Source organism: Bidens hawaiensis, unplaced genomic scaffold (genome assembly GCF_021521415.1).
Source record: "Bidens hawaiensis isolate Kalapana, Puna unplaced genomic scaffold, B.hawaiensis_p1.1 tig00004020_1, whole genome shotgun sequence".
NCBI classification, from domain to species: domain Eukaryota; kingdom Viridiplantae; phylum Streptophyta; class Magnoliopsida; order Asterales; family Asteraceae; genus Bidens; species Bidens hawaiensis.
The window spans coordinates 1,637,838-1,656,622 of record NW_027491236.1 but is presented as its reverse complement, the minus strand read 5'-3'; the positions used below and the strand labels follow the sequence as shown (position 1 = coordinate 1,656,622).

General features: G+C 36.1%; 2 protein-coding genes and 1 pseudogene across 3 annotated transcripts; 2 read left to right on the top strand and 1 right to left on the bottom strand.

Annotated features, from left to right (window-relative positions):
- The first annotated feature begins 3,314 nt into the window (after window positions 1-3,314).
- Window positions 3,315-6,676, top strand: LOC143625184 (uncharacterized). Its single transcript, XM_077095612.1, has 7 exons — window positions 3,315-3,372; window positions 4,089-4,451; window positions 4,534-4,761; window positions 4,836-5,190; window positions 5,277-5,401; window positions 5,496-5,631; window positions 6,394-6,676. The coding sequence occupies exons 2-7, from the start codon at window positions 4,108-4,110 to the stop codon at window positions 6,631-6,633; spliced, it is 1,428 nt and encodes a 475-aa protein (XP_076951727.1). The 5' UTR covers window positions 3,315-3,372; window positions 4,089-4,107; the 3' UTR covers window positions 6,634-6,676.
- A 3,010-nt stretch (window positions 6,677-9,686) lies between these two features.
- On the bottom strand, window positions 9,687-11,614 carry LOC143625182 (CBL-interacting serine/threonine-protein kinase 12 pseudogene; annotated as a pseudogene). The gene is made up of 2 exons (XR_013152233.1): window positions 10,154-11,614; window positions 9,687-9,734 (listed from the first exon to the last, which is right to left on the bottom strand). The product of XR_013152233.1 is annotated as a CBL-interacting serine/threonine-protein kinase 12 pseudogene (transcript).
- A 3,181-nt stretch (window positions 11,615-14,795) lies between these two features.
- On the top strand, window positions 14,796-17,661 carry LOC143625183 (organic cation/carnitine transporter 7-like). The gene is made up of 5 exons (XM_077095611.1): window positions 14,796-15,290; window positions 15,372-15,609; window positions 15,754-16,267; window positions 16,932-17,134; window positions 17,221-17,661. Exons 1-5 carry the CDS (start codon window positions 15,022-15,024, stop codon window positions 17,476-17,478), a joined length of 1,482 nt encoding a protein of 493 aa, XP_076951726.1. The 5' UTR covers window positions 14,796-15,021; the 3' UTR covers window positions 17,479-17,661.
- The last annotated feature ends 1,124 nt before the right edge of the window (window positions 17,662-18,785 follow it).

Here is an 18,785-nt window from a genome sequence, read left to right as displayed (position 1 = left end):
TTTATTGTAAGAAAGTTAATAATATACTTTGCGTTTGATGATGAAAGGGTTTTATAAATAAATGATATGTTATAACCCGTTTAAAAGCTACATGGATTTGGTGACCCATGACCCGCTTATGTTTTTTACTATAAAATTGTTTATTAATCATAAATAATATCTTTCTTTTTAAATTAGATATTAAATTATAGTAAGATTAATTTTTAATTTAATGAGATGTTATAACCCGTTTAAGAGCTATCTAGTTTTGGTAAGACCCAACCCATGAATTTGGGTTAAATCAATGAGAGGCCTCTATTTAAAAATCAATCAATCTGGTGGCTTCCATAAAAAGGGGGAACGACCAAATTACGACATGTAGGATTTTAGGGTTTTCGTTTATATATATTATAGATAGATTGTTTATATCTAAATTGTTTGTATATATACTGTATACTGATTAAATATGTTTTCTATAATTGTAGGTAATTCAGAAATCCAAGCGGGTTTCTTAAGGAAAAAGTATTTTCTTTCCAAAAATCTATCTAGAAGCCAAACATAATATAATCCACGCACTAAAATTGACGTTAAAAAAATAAACAGCATGTGCATTATTTATTTATTTTTTACTTTTTTTGGTTAAGAGAAATTCATTAAACAAACCACAAAACAAACCGCATGTGTTGATTTCAGAGCATTCAAAGCAAAGTTATTTGTAACTTTTTAAATAAATTCTTTATACAAGTAATGTTTTTCGACTCGTGGTTTGTGTGGTTAGCGTGCTAGTTGTGTGTCCTCAGGTCGTGTGTTTGAGAGTGAGTTGGTGGTTAGGGGCGGACCACATAGAGGGGGTCGGGGTCCCCGAACACCAATCTTTTTAAAAAAAATTAATAGATTCGGTATATTAATTTTTACAATGATCCATAAAAAAATTAATTGGATCCCATAATGTTAAAAGAAAGATTAGAAAGATTGGTGTAGTGGTAATCTTTCATTTTTTTTAAATTCAAATGAATTTGTTAATTATCCCAACATATATGCATTGAAAACTACATGGTTATTGTTTAATTTGTTAATTGTCACAACACATATGCATTTTTGTTCAATAGAAAAACAAACTGCATCAACAGTTTTGTAAGAAGTTAATTACTTCAACACTGCATAATATGTTATAGAGCATTTTTATAACTTGAATTTTTGAACTAATTATGCAAGGATCATTGAGAATAAAGTTTAAAACTTGAATTTTAGAGCTAACTAATGAAGGATCATTAAAAATAAAGTTTAAAACTTGAATTTTAGGGTGGACTCAAAATTTGTGAGTTATATATATTTGTTATGACATTGTATTTTGTTATGTTTTCATCGTCCCGACCCGAGCGATGTTCGACCTGAATAATTTAACATTTGGTTGTGAAAATATGAACACCAAAAAGAGGGGACCTCAGTTGAAAAAATCCTGGGCCTGCCACTGGTGGCGGTGGTAAAAGGTGGTAGTTTATTGGCATTCTAAAATATCATTTTTAACCACTAACTTGCTATAGTGACAAAAGTATATGACTTTCAACCAAATGGTTGTGGGTTCTAGTTTCACTTTAGACATGAGATAAAATATATGAAGAAAAAATATAATCATTCCCACTTTGATGGAGTGGTGATATAGTTAAAGTGTGAAATAACGGGGTTCAAACCCTATAAAGTGCAAAATTTTAATTGTTCAAAGTGAAAAGTTTATATAAACATTATTTAAAAAGTATTTCTTAAAACATTTTTAAATGGTGTTTGAATTATAACCTATGTGTTGTGCATGTTACATTGAGTCCTAAAAGATACGTACAAAGAGAAAATCTTCGTAAGGAAAGAGAGACATTGATAGTCATAGAGATAACTATCATTTGTCACAACATGTAGAAGACATAATTTTGTTGTTACAAAGTTCATATTTTTTGTTTTGAAGTTAGTGATTCTAGGTTATAACCAATTAGATCATAGCGTGTTCGTTTATCTCTATTAATATTATTTATGCTTAACAAAATTAAGAACACAAAGATTGTTTAAATCTGACAATCTGTATCTTTTTAAAGTATCTCTCCATGTACTTGTAGTAAAATATATCAAATGCGAAACAGGTGGAAAATATTCCTACGTGGCCTGTTCTTATTAGATAAAAGTCGTGTAAATCCAAACAAACTCCATGACATGTCTGGTTTTAGAAATTACAAAACTTACCCTTCTTGTTTATTAAAATGTCAAGATATCCCTACATATACAAAAAAGTTTCAATAGTCATCATACAAAAACTTTTTAAGTTCATCCTGTATTCTTAAGAAGGCGATTGTGAATATCATGTAGTAGACAATTGTAAACATCATGCAAGACATGTTTTATTCTATTAAAGAATCAAATGATTGCCATACTTCATTTAACATGATTTAAACCTAAAAAATAATTTATATTGGAAACATATTAAACCAGTATCCCTTAAAAACAATGTTGATTGTCATCATTTATCAATTTACATGTAACTAATCTTAGTGCACTAACAAATTATTAGAGGGATTGATGTAATGTACAATTTAGATGGTTTTTTGTGTAGCTCACTAAGGCTGGACCATAGTTGTTAATAGTGAATAGCGGATAATTGCGACCTATCTATACGCTACATAGCGATATCGATGAAATAGCGAGCGTTATTTCGTGTTTAGCGGTAGACTAAAAGAAAATTTTAGAAATATTTTACATGTATATTTTATCAATATTCCAGTAATATATGAAAGAAAATACGTTTTATTTTCAATTCTGCAACAAAAAAACCCTAAAAAGGCTCTCTTTTTAAAAATATGTCTTCTTTCTCAACCCTGAAACCAAAAACCCTAAAAATGCTCCATTTTCAATCTTTATAGATATTTATCCCCAGAAAAGAATAAAAAATAAAACTAATTAGCGCTATTTCCTGCTATTAGGTCGCTAAATCAATTTAGCGGGAAAGTGCTGATACGCTACGCAAAACGCCATATCGGGTGCTATGAGCGCTATTGACAACTATGGGCTGGATGTTGTGAATTAACGACTAGGGCGTTTCCCCATTCACGCCACCCCTTCTGGCGTTAACCCCTTAACACGGTGTTTAGGGCATCTTTTGTTGTTGTTGATTGTCTGACTTAGACTGGCTAACGCATAACGACTACCCTAACAAAATAAACAACTTTTGGTTTTCAAAAGTTTAATGGTGGAGTAATTTAGAGTGTATGTTAAAGAAAAAGGAATATTTATGTAACATTTTCGCTTACTTGGTCCGTAACCGGAGACTTTGTGTTCAGTCTCCGTTTATGATAACCAAACCCTAGGCACTCTTTCTACCAATTTCATCAACTCTCAACCAATTCAACCACTGTAAGTCTTCTGATCTATACTACGAATCTGTATATGTCTATTCTCACGCTCAATTCACATTTTCGGTTGTAGTTTTATCATATTAAAGTTTCAAATCAACTGATTTTGACTCGATCTGAGCTGATTTTGTAATTAGTTACTCATTGTTGAGGTTTATTGCTGATACGTGAGCTATAATAATGTTTAGATTAGATTTAGATCTGTTAATACGGATATGATTTGGATCCGAAGGTCAACGATAGTACGATATATAAAGTGATTATGTTTTGGTGCATGAGTTTTATTCTTTTGCATGTTGCTAAAATGATAAGATTTGGAGGATGCATAATTTAGTGAATGAACTGTGTTTTAGAAACCTGTAGGTGTAAACAACTCTCGATAATGCGAGACTGCGAGTAGTGCTACGTCTTTTTGTGTTAATTCTTTTTTAATGTCCTTTCAACTTGACAATTTTCTATGGAAACCTTGTTTAGTTGCTTCAGTTGCACTTTAGTCTTTTGCATATATGAGTTTCTTAAACACATTGGCATGTATTGTCTACCAGTTTGAGTAAACAAAGGAGTTGGTATGTATCTTGTGAAAATATGCATTCATTTAATAAAACTTGTCTCAGCTATTGATACGTGTATGATGTACCAATCTAAGAAACCAATGTGTTGTTCTTTATCTCACTTAATAAACTGATGGTTGCATTACACAAATGACATGAACATTAGGTTTGGCTGACTTGCTACCATGGGAGGCGGCTTCAGAGTATTACATCTAGTCAGACCGTTTCTTGCATTTCTTCCAGAAGTGCAGAGTGCAGACAGGAAGGTCCCATTCAGAGAGAAAGTCATCTACACCGTGATTTCTCTTTTCATCTTTCTGGTGTGCAGTCAGCTGCCATTGTATGGCATACACTCAACCACTGGTGCGGATCCATTTTACTGGATGCGTGTTATCCTTGCTTCAAACCGTGGGACTGTCATGGAGCTTGGTATCACTCCCATTGTGACTTCTGGACTGGTTATGCAGTTGTTGGCTGGGTCTAAAATTATTGAAGTGGACAACAATGTTCGTGAGGACCGTGCTCTATTGTAAGTTTAATAGTTTTCAGTAAAAAGCAACTTATAATCTTGTATTATATTGCTATTTAACCTCTGCTTGTGTTTTATATAGGAATGGTGCTCAAAAGTTGCTGGGAATCTTGATTGCTGTTGGTGAGGCTGTCGCTTATGTTTTGTCAGGAATGTATGGCAGTGTTGGTCAGCTTGGTGTCGGGAATGCCATCTTGATCATTGTTCAGTTATGTTTTGCTGGGATTATTGTCATATGTTTAGATGAACTACTTCAAAAAGGATACGGGCTTGGTTCTGGAATCTCATTGTTCATAGCCACTAATATCTGGTAAGCTCGTGTATATCTACAATAGATTGCTTTCTGTGTTGATCTTCTAACAAGTATTTCGATTAATATTGCAGTGAAAGTATTATCTGGAAAGCTTTTAGCCCTACGACCATCAACAGTGGGCGAGGTGCTGAGTTTGAGGGTGCAGTTATTGCATTGTTCCATCTCTTGATTACTAGATCAGACAAAGTTCGGGCGTTGCGTGAAGCTTTTTACAGGCAAAATCTTCCTAATGTGACCAACCTGTTGGCTACTGTCTTGATATTCCTTATTGTTATCTACTTCCAAGGTTTCCGTGTTGTTTTGCCTGTGAGGGCAAAGAACTCCCGTGGTCAACAAGGCTCGTATCCCATCAAGCTGTTTTACACTTCCAACATGCCAATTATTCTCCAGTCAGCACTTGTATCCAACCTTTATTTCATTTCTCAGGTATCCATATCATATATATTTGTAGTACATGTACTAAATGAACTGATGAAGATTGCTTATATTGTTAAACGATTCAATTCGTGCAGTTGCTTCACAGGAAATATAGTGGGAATTTCTTGGTTGATCTATTGGGAAAGTGGAAGGAGTCAGAATACTCTGGTCAATCTGTCCCGGTTGGTGGTATTGCTTATTATGTGACTGCACCATCTAGGTATGAAATGCACAGCTTCTTTATGATTTTCAAATAAACGAGTTTTGGTTGGTTTAGTTAATGGGTTTATTTTTTATAATTACTGCTGCATCAGCTTGGCGGATATGGCAGCCAACCCATTCCATGCTCTTTTCTACTTGGTGTTCATGCTAACCGCTTGTGCACTATTCTCAAAAACTTGGATTGAAGTTTCTGGATCATCTGCCCGAGACGTGGCCAAGCAACTCAAGGTATGTCTCACTTGACATGTCATGATTAGGGGTGTAAACGAGCACAAGCTCGACTTGTTTAACATACGAGAGCTCGAGGTTGACTCGTTTAACTTACGAGAGCTCGAGCTCGGCTAGTTTAAGTTATGAGAGCTCGAGCTCAACTCGTTTTGAGTTTTATATTTTTAGCTCAAGGTCAGCCCGTGAGTAATTTTTATAGCTCAAGCTTGGCTCATTTATTCATTAGTTATTTAGCTCATAATTTGATTATAGTTTTTATATGTAGCATCATATATATTATTTAATTATTTTTATCATAAATTTATATACAATATTTTGTTGTAAAAATGTATATTATATATTAAATAAATATTTATTAATAGTAGGGATGTTGAGCTGGTGAGCTAGCTCGAACTTGTTTATTAAACAAGCTTTTTCTAGGCCCGACCTCGTTTAGCTTGGCTTGGTTCGAGCTTTTAGCAAGTCGATCTCGAGGAGGTCACGAGCGACTTGGCTTGTTTACACGAGGCCTTGTGAGTTTGATGAGTTTCGATTTTGAATTTTGTTGAAAGCTAATTTCATTATATACAACTTGACACGTGCTTTAGCAAGGGTTAATGTTTAATAATCTACCTGATGGGTCTGCCAGTTTACGGGTCAAAACTGGTGCGGGTGCAAAATGGCTGTTTTTAATAGTATCCGCTTGTTGTGGCACGAGGATGGGTGCATGTGTGTGTTTTATTTAAAAAGTTATTAATTTATTTTGGATCTTGATTCGTGCAGGAGCAACAAATGGTGATGCCTGGACACCGAGACTCAAATCTTCAGAAGGAACTGAACCGATACATCCCAACTGCAGCTGCATTTGGGGGAATGTGCATTGGTGCCTTGACTGTTTTAGCAGATTTTATGGGTGCGATTGGTTCTGGCACTGGAATTCTGCTTGCGGTTACTATCATCTATCAATACTTTGAGACTTTTGAGAAGGAGAAGGCAAGTGAACTAGGTTTATTCGGGTTTTAAGGAAATGCTTTTTTTTACACTTGTTCTAGATATCTCTATTTATAAAGTTTTGTAATCTTTTATTTCTTTTTTTTTTCCACTGAAAATGTACCGACAGATACCTTACTTTTAAGGCTATCAATACTATTATGTAGACTTTTAACAGGCAGAAAAACCTGAACCGGCCGTCTTTGGTTGATCATTTTCTGGTTAATAGCTCGATTTTAATAGTTGTTTAGAACTGTGTTACAAAACATAATATAGTTGCTACTTGCTAGACAAGTTGATTAGTGTACACCGTACACGTCTTCTTTCCATGCTGTACAATGTGCAGCATTGTGCCACTATGAATATGTTGTATCCAAAATATTTATATGTTCTCACTGAACGTACTAGAGAGTAAATGTTAACAACCAGAGGAGTGTAAATGGATTGAGTCAAGTTCGGACGTCCATCCTGACTAAGCTCAAATTATTCTTTTCATCGGCTGTAATAGGTTGGGCGCTGGTGGGTCTAATGGGTCAAATTATTCTTTTCATCGGCTGTAATAGGTTGGGCGCTGGTGGGTCTAATGGGTTGAGTGATTGATGAGTATGACAGTCTGCTTAAAAGCTAAAATCAAGTTGATGTTGACCAAAAATCAGTGCTATAATAAACGTATAAAACTCAATGATCATAAACATTGTTACTCTCTGGACTAGATCCATTGCTTCGCTTGCCATTTCAGTGCCTCGAAATCATCCGTCGCTGGTGGCTGGATTGGCCCGAGACTTTGATGGCTGCAAGTGAGTAGGGGCCTCTAGATTGGAGTCAGAAAAGTTGTGATTTCCTTTGATCATCTTCCCAAAAGTTTTTGTAATGATAATAATATATATAAACCCAAGATAAATGCAATAGGTTGAGGTGGATTGGCATGATAAATTGAGGCTGATGCTTTCCAGAAACACAACATATTTATCTACCGGATGAATTATATGTATCTGAGCCATCCGACACAACTGCTAAGCAGATGAACTCCATCGTGACAGATGAGTATAGGATGTGACGAATGACAACTTGATCATGCGGATCGAACTGTGATGGACAGAGTCAGTCTCACAGAGGGTTAAAATGAATGACAACTTGGTGAGAGCTTAATGTGTTGCATTGATAGGGGCTATAAATAGACTAAGTTTTGTACTGATATGTTATTAACATATACCAGTTTAATAAAAAGATTTATACTGATATGTAACGATAACCTTTTTACATTAAAATGTTACAAATTTAAAATATATAAGGTCATAAACAAGAAGATATTTTCATGCCGCAAACATCTTTATGGTCATTTCATCCTGTTTTTGTCATTAGATGACATCAGTTGATATCTATGGATCTATTCTCTCAATCATATTCCCACTTTAGAAAAAGTGATTTTTAAGTATCTCTTATTTGTTTTGTATATAATAAATAACTAATTTTAATAACTTTAACATCTCATTAGAGGAAAATAAACGAAATTTATAAGGACTAATTTATATGTGGACCACTAAATAATTACAAAGTAATGAATCATTTATTAGTCACGTACAAAAGACGATTAAGTTGCGGTTTATGAATTAGAAAACACATAAGAGGAATAAAACACACACATAAGAAATCAATATCCGATGATTATCATTTAAATGACTTGAATACACATGTTTACTACATGTGTAAATTAAGTGTGTAAAACTAGTAAAAAGTTAGACTCAACAACCTTAAGTTTAATGGCATGCATCTTTAAATTCAAAGTATATTAGACAATCTACAATAAACAAGTGCCATGGACGATGGGTGGTGGTTTGTTTAAGAACAATAATTGTGTGTTTCGGCATCGGCTTGGTTTCTCGATCCCCAAAGATACTCATGGACGGAGAGGTAAGTCCGTCCACTCCTCTCCCATTCACAATGTTTTCAATTAGACGTGATTTTGGAACAAATAACTTTGTAATTACGTGAATGTGAATAAATTACTATGTAAGTTGGTTTTAATATTTAGAATTTGATTTGTAATTAGTTGATGATTTTACTAAGTGTGGTTTTTGTTAATAACACAAACTCACATGGAATGGTATTTACTAAAATCATGGTGGCAACCTTTTAGGATATTTATGTTATGTCAGAGTAAAGATGAAAGGAAACCCAAATGGAAAAGATCAACATCAAATTCAAAACTAATTGCAAGTAGGCCAATAGGTAAAAGGTATATGCCATTTAGGTCCATTTTGCCTTTAATGATATTGATACAACGCCACTATAAATTGTATTCTTCAAACTTCAAACACTACCTACAATACTTTTACCCGCAATATATAAATTTTGTTTGCTATATATATGAAAAAAAGCTTTCAAAGTGTTTATAACTGGGTGAGCGTATAACGGTGCTAGGTTTTTAACAGTGTATAACTTGTGTTAGCCATTTAACAGTGTATAACTCGTGTTAGCCATGTGTGTTATCGCTGCCAGAATTCTAGATTTCGTTGGACGCATTTACCCCCACGCCTTACTAACACCACATGGTTCTTTTCCGCCTTTGTATGAGTGACTCCTCTTGGGACTCACAACTCCCCTTAGTTTCTTCTAATGATGTTTAAGCAACGAACTACTTCAAACACAAACATTTGTACATGTATTTTAATTTTCAATTGTGACATGAAGCGGCTATGTAACCGCATAACCACTTCTCAGTTTTTCTCACTGCAAGTATATATAAATGCTTATGCCTGTCAGATGGTTCTCTATTTATATTCAACTGCACCATTTTCTGTGTAAGCTATACTTGCTGATGTAGGAATCACTTTCCATATTTAGGCCACTATTGTCAAAACTCTCCAAAGTGATAATATAGTTAAAAGTTTCTACATTGAGACATACCAACTATCATTCAAAGAATCTGTTTCATGTCCCTTCTGTATATAACTTAAGAATTTTACCAAGCATGACTTCTAAGAGCGTATAAAGAACTCGATTACACAAACGGTCAAACCAAAACCAAGGCCAGACTTTTAGCCCAAAACCAACCCTGTTTTATACTAACCCGCAAAATCGATCAACTGGACGATAAATGGACGTAGATACGAGAATGGTCAACCACCACAAATCTAAGAACAACAAAACACGTATTTAGAAGCTAAAATTAGAAAAATTAAAAAGAAGATTAGATGTCACATGATCATTGAATACCAAGTTTCATTGGTAAGTCACACCACCTACCTCACCTTTCCTTTGACTTCAAACAAAGATAACATATACAAAACTATTAATGATAACTTAAAAGAGCTTAGACACTAATGCAATCAAAGCAATGGTTATAAACTTATTAGAGCATTTACACTATACATTCATATGGTCAAGCAGACACCATGATCAGCAACAATATTCAACATTTTCATCAAACAAATACTCAATTAGCACTATTGAAAACCATATAAAAGATGCCTAAAGATGAGCATTAAACACCACCAAAACATCATACAAACAAAACCATCACAAACTATAACAAAACCGAATCAAATCATACCCGTTTAACTCTTTTCCATTACTCACTCCGTATCAGAAGCTACATTCGACGATCCACATTCACCCGATTGAGATTGATCCGTATGCATAAGCTCACGTAACCTCGGTCTAAGTTCCTTTTCACAAAAATCATCGTATTCCCCTTTATCCCCGGCTTTCTTTTTAACCTCCACCACTCTTAAACTAGGCGTTAATTCGAATATCTCGGCTGTAATGGTTAACGGACCTCTGACCCCCTCTCGGGACCCTTCCAAACTAACCCTGCAATCCTTCTTCCTAACCGAAAACTTAACCACTTGAGCAATCTCCTCAAGCTTCGAAATAATACTAGAAATCGGCGCTCGTGACACAAATCTTGACTCCTCAACCCCATCTTCAAACAAACCAGATAAACTAAACCCTCGTGAGAACGAAATCAAATCAAACGCGTTCAAACTCGCAGGCCTCGGTAAACTCGCTAACCTCCTCCTACTATCAACCTCACTCTCGGTTTCCGAATATGAAGACTGATCCGACGAATAATCAATCCCATCGTCTTCGACATTATAGTCTTTCACACTACACATCTTATCATCATCAAAATAAAACTTAACAGGCCTAAACCCCTTCTTAAACCACTTGTTTTCCATAATCTCCGGTATCGTTATCCGCTTATCTGGATCCGTATCAAGCAACCGCCTCAACAACCGACTTAACTCGGGCGAAAACCACCTCGGACACCGAAAATCCCCCCGATAAATCTTCTTATACATCACCATTATATTCTGATCATTAAACGGCAAATAACCCGCCATTAACACAAACAAAATCACCCCACACGACCAAATATCAACCTTAGCCGCTTCGTAACCCTTTCGCCCCAATACTTCGGGTGCGACATACGCAGGCGTCCCACAAAACGTGTGGAACAAACCATCGCCTCTAATTTGCTCTGAAATCGCACTCAACCCGAAATCGGACACTTTTAAATCACCATCCTCGTCTAATAAAATGTTTTCAGGCTTTAAGTCTCTATGAAACACGCCACGGGCGTGACAAAAGCCAACAGCGGAAATAAGCTGCTGGAAATATTTTCTAGCGACTTCTTCTTTTAACCTTCCTTTGGCAACTTTATTAAACAACTCACCGCCTTTAACATATTCCATGACAAAGAATATTTTGCCCTTGGTGGCCATGACCTCGAACAGCTGGACGATGTTGGGGTGGCGTACGCGGCGTAAGATGGAGATCTCGCGCTTGATGTGTGCGATCAACCCGCCTTTCAATATCTTCTCCTTGTCGATGACCTTGATGGCGACCCACTCGTTGGTTTTGATGTTGCGGGCTAAATAGACCTTGGCGAAGCTGCCGTGGCCGAGGAGTTTGCCGATTTCGAAACGGTTTAAAAGAAGGTCTTTGCGGGTGGTGGGATTGGGGGATTTGGAGGCCATTGGAATTGAGAATTGGGGTTAGATTTGGTGGGATGTGAGATATATGCAAACGCAAATGCAATCATGGGAATCGAAACAGAGTGTATGTCATGTCATCTCATGTCACGCCTCTGGGTCAGCCTCAGCCCAGCACCGTCTATTAACTATTATTATTATTATTATTATTATTATTATTATTTCTTACCTTGTATATTATTATTATTTTGTTTTTGCCTATTTTGTTAAATTAATTATTTGGTTAGTAACGTCAGCTACAGCTTGAAACTTTAAAAATTAAAACATACGCCAGCCTACATTGTCAACACCCAACGTATCATTTAAGCCACACATTTTCTTTCACACACACAAAAATTCTTACACATTAATCAGTTTCTGGTTTATTAAATTTTATTTATTTCTCTTAAACTCGAGCCGAAAACTTAAGTATGGGCCGGATCATAGTGAATTGCACTTAAGTCTAGAGTTGTAGAAAACCGTTTTTTTTTTCAAACTGAACGGGGTTATAAACCGAACCGTTTGGTCAAAGCGACCCAAACCGGTTCAATGTAGAAACCGGTTTAGGAGCAACAGAGGTTGACTTGGTCCAGTTTGGTTTGGTTCGGTTTAGAACCGGTTTCAATCGGTTTTTTTCTCAAACCGGTTTGGTTTTAAAACCAGTTTGATAAATCATAAGGGGAACCAGTTCCAGAACCGGCGGTTTGGGTGAAAACGGCTTTATTGTCAAACCGGTTCGGTTTGGTTTGCATAGAACCGGTCCCAAACTGGTTTTTTTGTACACTTCTAAGCCGTTGGTCTAATCAAACCAATCCCATTGGGTTTGTATGTATCAATGTTGGGATGTGTTAGTGTGCCACCAAGTAAAATTAATCACATGTAAACATGTTAATGTACGTATGCCAAGTAGCAGGGACACACACCATTGATGCTTAGTTACCACTGCTAGTTGCTAATTGAATGATGCTTTGTTATCACTCATCAAAGTTACTCGTCGTCAGAGGTAACTTATTATTAACGACTAATTTACCACTGACTAGTTGTTGGTCTTACATGCCACTCATGGATCAAATTGTTGTTGGTCACTATTGAAAATTAATCATGAAACGAGTTAAAAGAAAGTTAAAGGGGTTAGCTACAAGTTTATTTTTATTAATTATTATTTGGAATGTTTAGAATTACTTAATTTGATTTAACAAATAGAGATAAGGTTAGAATTAGATTATAATGGGGAGAAGTATTTAAGTAGGATCATTTATCACAAATCATCGATGCTGTTGTGTATTCAGTTAAATCCAACAACCACGATTTCCTCACTTAAGAAAAAATATATCTTAGAGAACATCAAAATCACAACGTCGTGAATGAAAAAGGAGACCCATGATTTTGATGCTGAGGTTAAGAGTCCATGATGAAAATTTGTTGAAAAATAATAAATAGACATCATATTTTTAAAATTATGTTCACATGTTTATACAAAGGCCAATTAGACCAATGGTAGCCCGTGGTTTTCCTTGTCGGATGTCGTGGGTAGATGTGAGCAAATAAACTGGTTAACCGAAATGACCGGAAACTGAACTGAAATCGAACCGGTATGAAACCGATTACGTAGAAACCGGTTTTAAACCGACTGAAACCGTAGGTTCGGAACTGGTTTGTAATTTTCTCCACCAAAACCGGTTCTAAACCGGTTAACCGAACCGAAATCGAGCAAAAACCGGTCATAACCCAAACCGAAACCGATAAAAACCCGAACCGAGACCTATCGTACCATGGTAACTGAAACCGATCATAAACCGGTTTGTGCACCTCTAGTCGTGGGTTCGACCGTTCGAGTCTCGTTCATGGAAAAAAAAATGTCATTTGCCAACCAGCAGGCCTTCGGGTGACGGGTATATCTTGGAATTGGCACCGAGTCAAGACTCAAGGGTATTGGTCAAACGATGAAAGTATAAATTAAGATGTAATAATTTATTTTTCTTCCAGAAATAGATGGAGGCTCATCGTCAAAACGCAGACAACATCAATTTTCTCCTACATTGATTTGATTTCAACCCCTATCTTCCTGCCTGCCTGCCTGCTCTTCAAGGTTCGATTCTCTGCAATCCTTCTGTTTGATTACCCTTCCTTTCATCTGCGTATTCTTAAACCGTTCTAACTAGGGTTTATTTGGAACCCATTTCATGTACATACGATTTACTAATTGTGATTTTTTGGGTTTCTTTGACCTTTATTCTATGCAATGGAAAATGATTATGCACATCTGTATCCCCAATAGGTCCATATAGTAGTTTTGTATGTTAGAAACATTTGACTGACTACTAGGCTATACATATGGCAAGAATGATGAGGTGTAGATGCAGAGTTTTATTAAGAAGCAAACAGTGGATTTGAAGGAGTTTGTATAAGAAAACCAATTAGAACCTGTGTAAACACTTGCACTTATTGCTGTAACTGTGATATTAATATTTAATAATACAAGCACTTTGGATCCCGCCTAGGAGTTGGATATACGGATGAAATTTTGGTTTATGTTAGAAACAAAGTAAAAGATAAAAAAAAAAATAGTAAAGTTTATTGCTTTTCGTCATTTTGACGTCTTACAAGTTAGATGCTAAAATGTTGAATTTGGCATTATTGCATGGTTCAATGGGATCAACTAGAAGCAACATGCCAATATCTAAAGCATGCAGTGATTCTCTAACTTGATTCCAAGATGGACCAGGGCTTTCCAACCGCTCCCATGTTTTTGGTTAATAGATCTCCACTATGAGAACCGGCTTCTCTTCCACTCTAGTCCAAAAAAGGAGCCCGAGCCCAAGCCCACAATTGGTAATTTAATTCGTGATTTATTAATTATTTACAATTCAGAATCAGTAGTTAGAAGTAAACATGGAACGGGTACTTCTTATATGGAACGTTGTTAATTATAGTTATTAGTGTGTTATTAGGAGGGTTTGTTAGTATATGGCCCATATGACCATAATAGGTCTCCTTAGGGTTCCCCTTCCATTGTAACCAAATCATTTAGTTAATTATTGATGCAGAGCGGAAGCAAGATAATAAGAATAAAGAAATAATTCTCAAATAAGAAGAAATAGATTGAATTATGAATACTCAAAATGTTTACAATGATGCCCTTATAAAGGGATGCTCTAAGTTTGGTAGGTTTGCCGAATGGTGGGATTTGTGTCAGGCCCCTTATGGTGTTTGCCACAAGGTCCGGCTCATCGAAACCTTTCCGTTCGACTGGCAATGGACCCTGTAATTCCACTTGTAACCCAAGTTATGTTCTTTTTAAGTTTGGGCCCTTTCCGTCCAGTTTCCCCCGATCAAGCTGGTCCATATAAGTGTCTGCTAACTCTTGTATCAGCTCCTCATCATATACTAATTTCACTCTCTTTTACAAACGCATTGGTATATAATTGTATGTATGTTGGGATAGATGGGAGTGGAGAGCCAAAGGTACACCGTGGATGACGCACTCGCAGCCGTTGGATTTGGAAGATTCCAAATCCTAGTGCTTGCGTATGCAGGGATGGGCTGGATTTCAGAAGCCATGGAGATGATGCTTCTTTCTTTTGTGGGACCTGCACTTGAGTCCGCATGGAATCTTTCTTCTCATGAAGAGAGCATGATAACTAGCGTGGTCTTTGCTGGCATGTTGGTTGGAGCTTATTCATGGGGTGTTGTCTCAGATAAGCATGGACGGAGGTATGTTTCTTCAAGTTATTTCTTCATAATATTTACAAAAAGGTGAGTTGTATTGGATATGTGTCTTTAACTATCTTGCAGAAAAGGGTTTCTTATAACTGCAATGGTTACTTGTGTGGCTGGTTTTCTTAGTGCTTTAGCTCCTAACTATATTTGTCTAGTTATGCTCCGGTGCCTAGTTGGTATTGGTCTGGGAGGTGGGCCCGTACTCTCCTCTTGGTTTTTAGAGTTCATTCCCGCTCCAAGCAGAGGCACTTGGATGGTTGTGTTTTCTGCCTTTTGGACTATTGGAACTATTCTTGAAGCCTCCATTGCATGGGTATGGTTATTTTCCACTACCACTATATGGTTTCCTAATTTATAGATGTGCATAATATATATATATCGCACATTGCTATCTCCTCAAAAACATCTTTTTCTCCTTGCCCAACTGATTATCAGACTGTTTAATTTTTAATTTTAGTTTGTGATGCCAACATTGGGATGGAGATGGCTACTTGCATTCTCATCGCTCCCTTCGTCTCTGCTACTTATTTTCTACCGGGTAGTCCCTGAATCTCCAAGGTACCTATGCTTAAAAGGTAGGACACCCGAAGCACTCAGAATCTTGGAAAAAGTTGCAAAAATTAACGGGCAGACACTTCCACCTGGCGTTCTTGTTTCTGATCACGAAATCCAGTTGAATGAAAAGTCATCTGAAGCAGAAGATGCACATTTACTCTCCGACAATGGTGAAACCGTGGTTGATCATAGTATAAAACCAAATGTCTCAACAATGGCTATGCTGTTTTCACCTGAACTCATCAAGCCCACATTGCTTTTATGGGTTGTCTTTTTTGGGAACGCGTTCTCATATTATGGGCTCGTTCTTTTGACCACAGAGTTGCATAATGGTCGAAACAGTTGCGTGCCCGCTCACCTGCAACCTCAACATCAGGAGCTTAGCTATAAAGACATTTTCATCACTAGTTTTGCAGGTATATGTTTCAAACTTTGGAGTTATTAGATTGGTTTGGTTATGGGTCAAAACAGGTCTTGGTCTGTATGTGCAACAGAACGAATTGAGTTGACCCATGAACATCTTTTTCTTCTTTAATTTTTCTAATTTTATAAATAAAAAAAAAATTAAACATGGTTATGAAAACTATACCGTTAAAAATCCTTATCTGTTTTTAGATCGAGTGTAAAGAAGTTGTAAGATCTTGCTGCGCTAATGCCATAAAAAACCACTATACTTTTATAAATTCATGAAAAAATATGTCAACATAATTTTGATATATTAATGTCCCTCGACTTGTAAAAAATACACGAAAAAGTAAATAAGTTAATAAAGTAGTTGTTGTATATTAAAATTTTAAAATGCACGCACTTTTGAAGTTTTTTTTTTTCAAATAATATTTTGCGAAAATATTGAATCTCACTTTATCAAATTTAGATCAATTTGCGTGTTAACAAATTATTATATTAAAGAAATCAAAAGTATGTTCATTTTTACAAATTTAGCGACTTCAATATATAAAATTTAGTTTAGTGACTTTTTCATGTATTTTTTACAAGTTGATGGTTTTTTATGATAATAACCTGATTTGCTATTATATATTTCTCATTTTGGAATATGACTGACCTATAATTTACTTCTAGAGTTCCCGGGACTTATTATATCTGCTTTTACAATTGACAAGCTTGGTCGTAAGCTCTCGATGTCAATAATGTTCTTCCTCTGCTGTCTTTTCTTGCTCCCGTTGGTATCCCATCAACCTCAACCCGTCACAACCACTCTTCTATTTTTGGCTCGGGTGTGCATCACCACAACATTCACTGTTGTTTACATATACGCCCCAGAGGCAAGTCTTTTAACTTGAAAATCTATCTATGTGAATTCAGTTAAACTTTCAACTGTCAACTATATTTTCTTAATCTGTTATTGCAGATATACCCGACATCAGTGAGAACAACAGGTGTTGGTGTGGGCAGCTCGGTGGGACGAATTGGTGGAATGATATGTCCCCTAGTGGCGGTCGGGTTGATACATGGGTGTCATCAAACTGCAGCCGTTCTTCTGTTTGAGTTTGTTATTTTTGCCTCAGGTGTATGTGTACTGATGTTTCCGTTTGAAACAAGCGGGCGTGAGCTCACTGATCATGCTACTACTGTTCCCGAGAAGGTGAATAAGATAATTGCAGCTTGAAAGACCGGTCTGTTACGCCATTCGGTGATCGGTTGAGGTGTTGCAGGGTGAGTGTTTTGGGGTGTCTTCATTGAAGATGTTTGATTAGTTCACAGTCTCACAGATGGTAGGAACAGGAACAATATGGAAAACAGACACACACACAAACACTGCTCATTGCTATAGACTATAGTTGTAAATATGTTTGTAGTTTACAAATTTGCATTGATATTATGCTTCATGTATAATTAACAAATTCTTTTCGCATTTCATGTTTTGGTTTTTTCTGATTCCTAGCATAATATTGATAATAAAATCGAAGACGCAATAATAACAATAAATTAAGACACACCAACTGTATATGACAAATATTTGGATACTGGAAATTAGACTGATGCTATCAGACTGATAATATGTAAAATCATCATTAGTTACTTTTAAGAGTTCATGATTTCGTTTAGACAGTTTTAGGTTAAACTCTGAGACAAACAATTGTAGTTGTTTCCGATACTACAAACAGACATCAAATCATTGAAAAATATAACCAAACCATTGCTAACACTTCAGCTGTTTTTACTAATCGAGCTTGATAGACCGTTATAACCAAAAGCAACAATAACATTCTGACACTTAGGGGGTGTTTGGGATTGCTTATTTTTACTAGCTTATAACTTATTAACTTTTTAAAGAAGAATAAGGTGTTTCGGATTGCTTCTGATGGGAGAGGGAAAAGTTAATAAGTTACACTTTTATAACTTATTAACTTAATTAAAAGCTATAAGGCTGTATGATATGGTGGGGGGCTTCGAAGCCCCTCCATAGTGTCACGCCAGCATCACGTGGGCATTGGGGGCATCGAAGCCCCACGACATAATGCCTCTCTATGGTGAAGGGGGCTTCAAAGCCCAACCTTTTTTCTTTTTTCATAAAACAAAAAAACCAATACAATAATATATAATACAATAATAAAAAAATACAAAATAAAAATAAAAAACATACAAATAAAAAAATGAAAATATGACTACTATTCGTCGTCCTTGTCCTCATTTGCATATTTGGCCAATATCTTTGCTTTTCTTTTTTTCATCACCGCCCGCGACATAGGATCTAGATGCGAAAAATCTTTTGTGATGAGCTCGAATTCCTTTTGTTGCTTTCGCTCTTGGTGCATCGCTTTGTATTCCGCAAGCATTGCCTTTCTTCCTTCGTGCATTTTCATGAGGCCCTCCTGTTTTTGTTTTTTAATGTTGGCAATCCCGGTTAGCCTCAGCTCCAAGTTTTCAAGATGCGAGCTCATGTCGGAACTCTTAGAGGATGTGGTTCTTGAC

Bases quoted from the DNA above. Each gene is read 5' to 3' on its own strand.
- LOC143625183 (XM_077095611.1), top strand. From the start codon at position 15,022: ATGGGAGTGGAGAGCCAAAGGTACACCGTGGATGACGCACTCGCAGCC. The intron at 15,610-15,753 runs GTATGGTTATTT...TTTTAATTTTAG, and splicing joins TTGAAGCCTCCATTGCATGG to TTTGTGATGCCAACATTGGG. The intron at 16,268-16,931 runs GTATATGTTTCA...ATTTACTTCTAG, and splicing joins TTTCATCACTAGTTTTGCAG to AGTTCCCGGGACTTATTATA.
- LOC143625184 (XM_077095612.1), top strand. From the start codon at position 4,108: ATGGGAGGCGGCTTCAGAGTATTACATCTAGTCAGACCGTTTCTTGCA. The intron at 5,402-5,495 runs GTATGAAATGCA...CTGCTGCATCAG, and splicing joins TATGTGACTGCACCATCTAG to CTTGGCGGATATGGCAGCCA. The intron at 5,632-6,393 runs GTATGTCTCACT...TGATTCGTGCAG, and splicing joins ACGTGGCCAAGCAACTCAAG to GAGCAACAAATGGTGATGCC.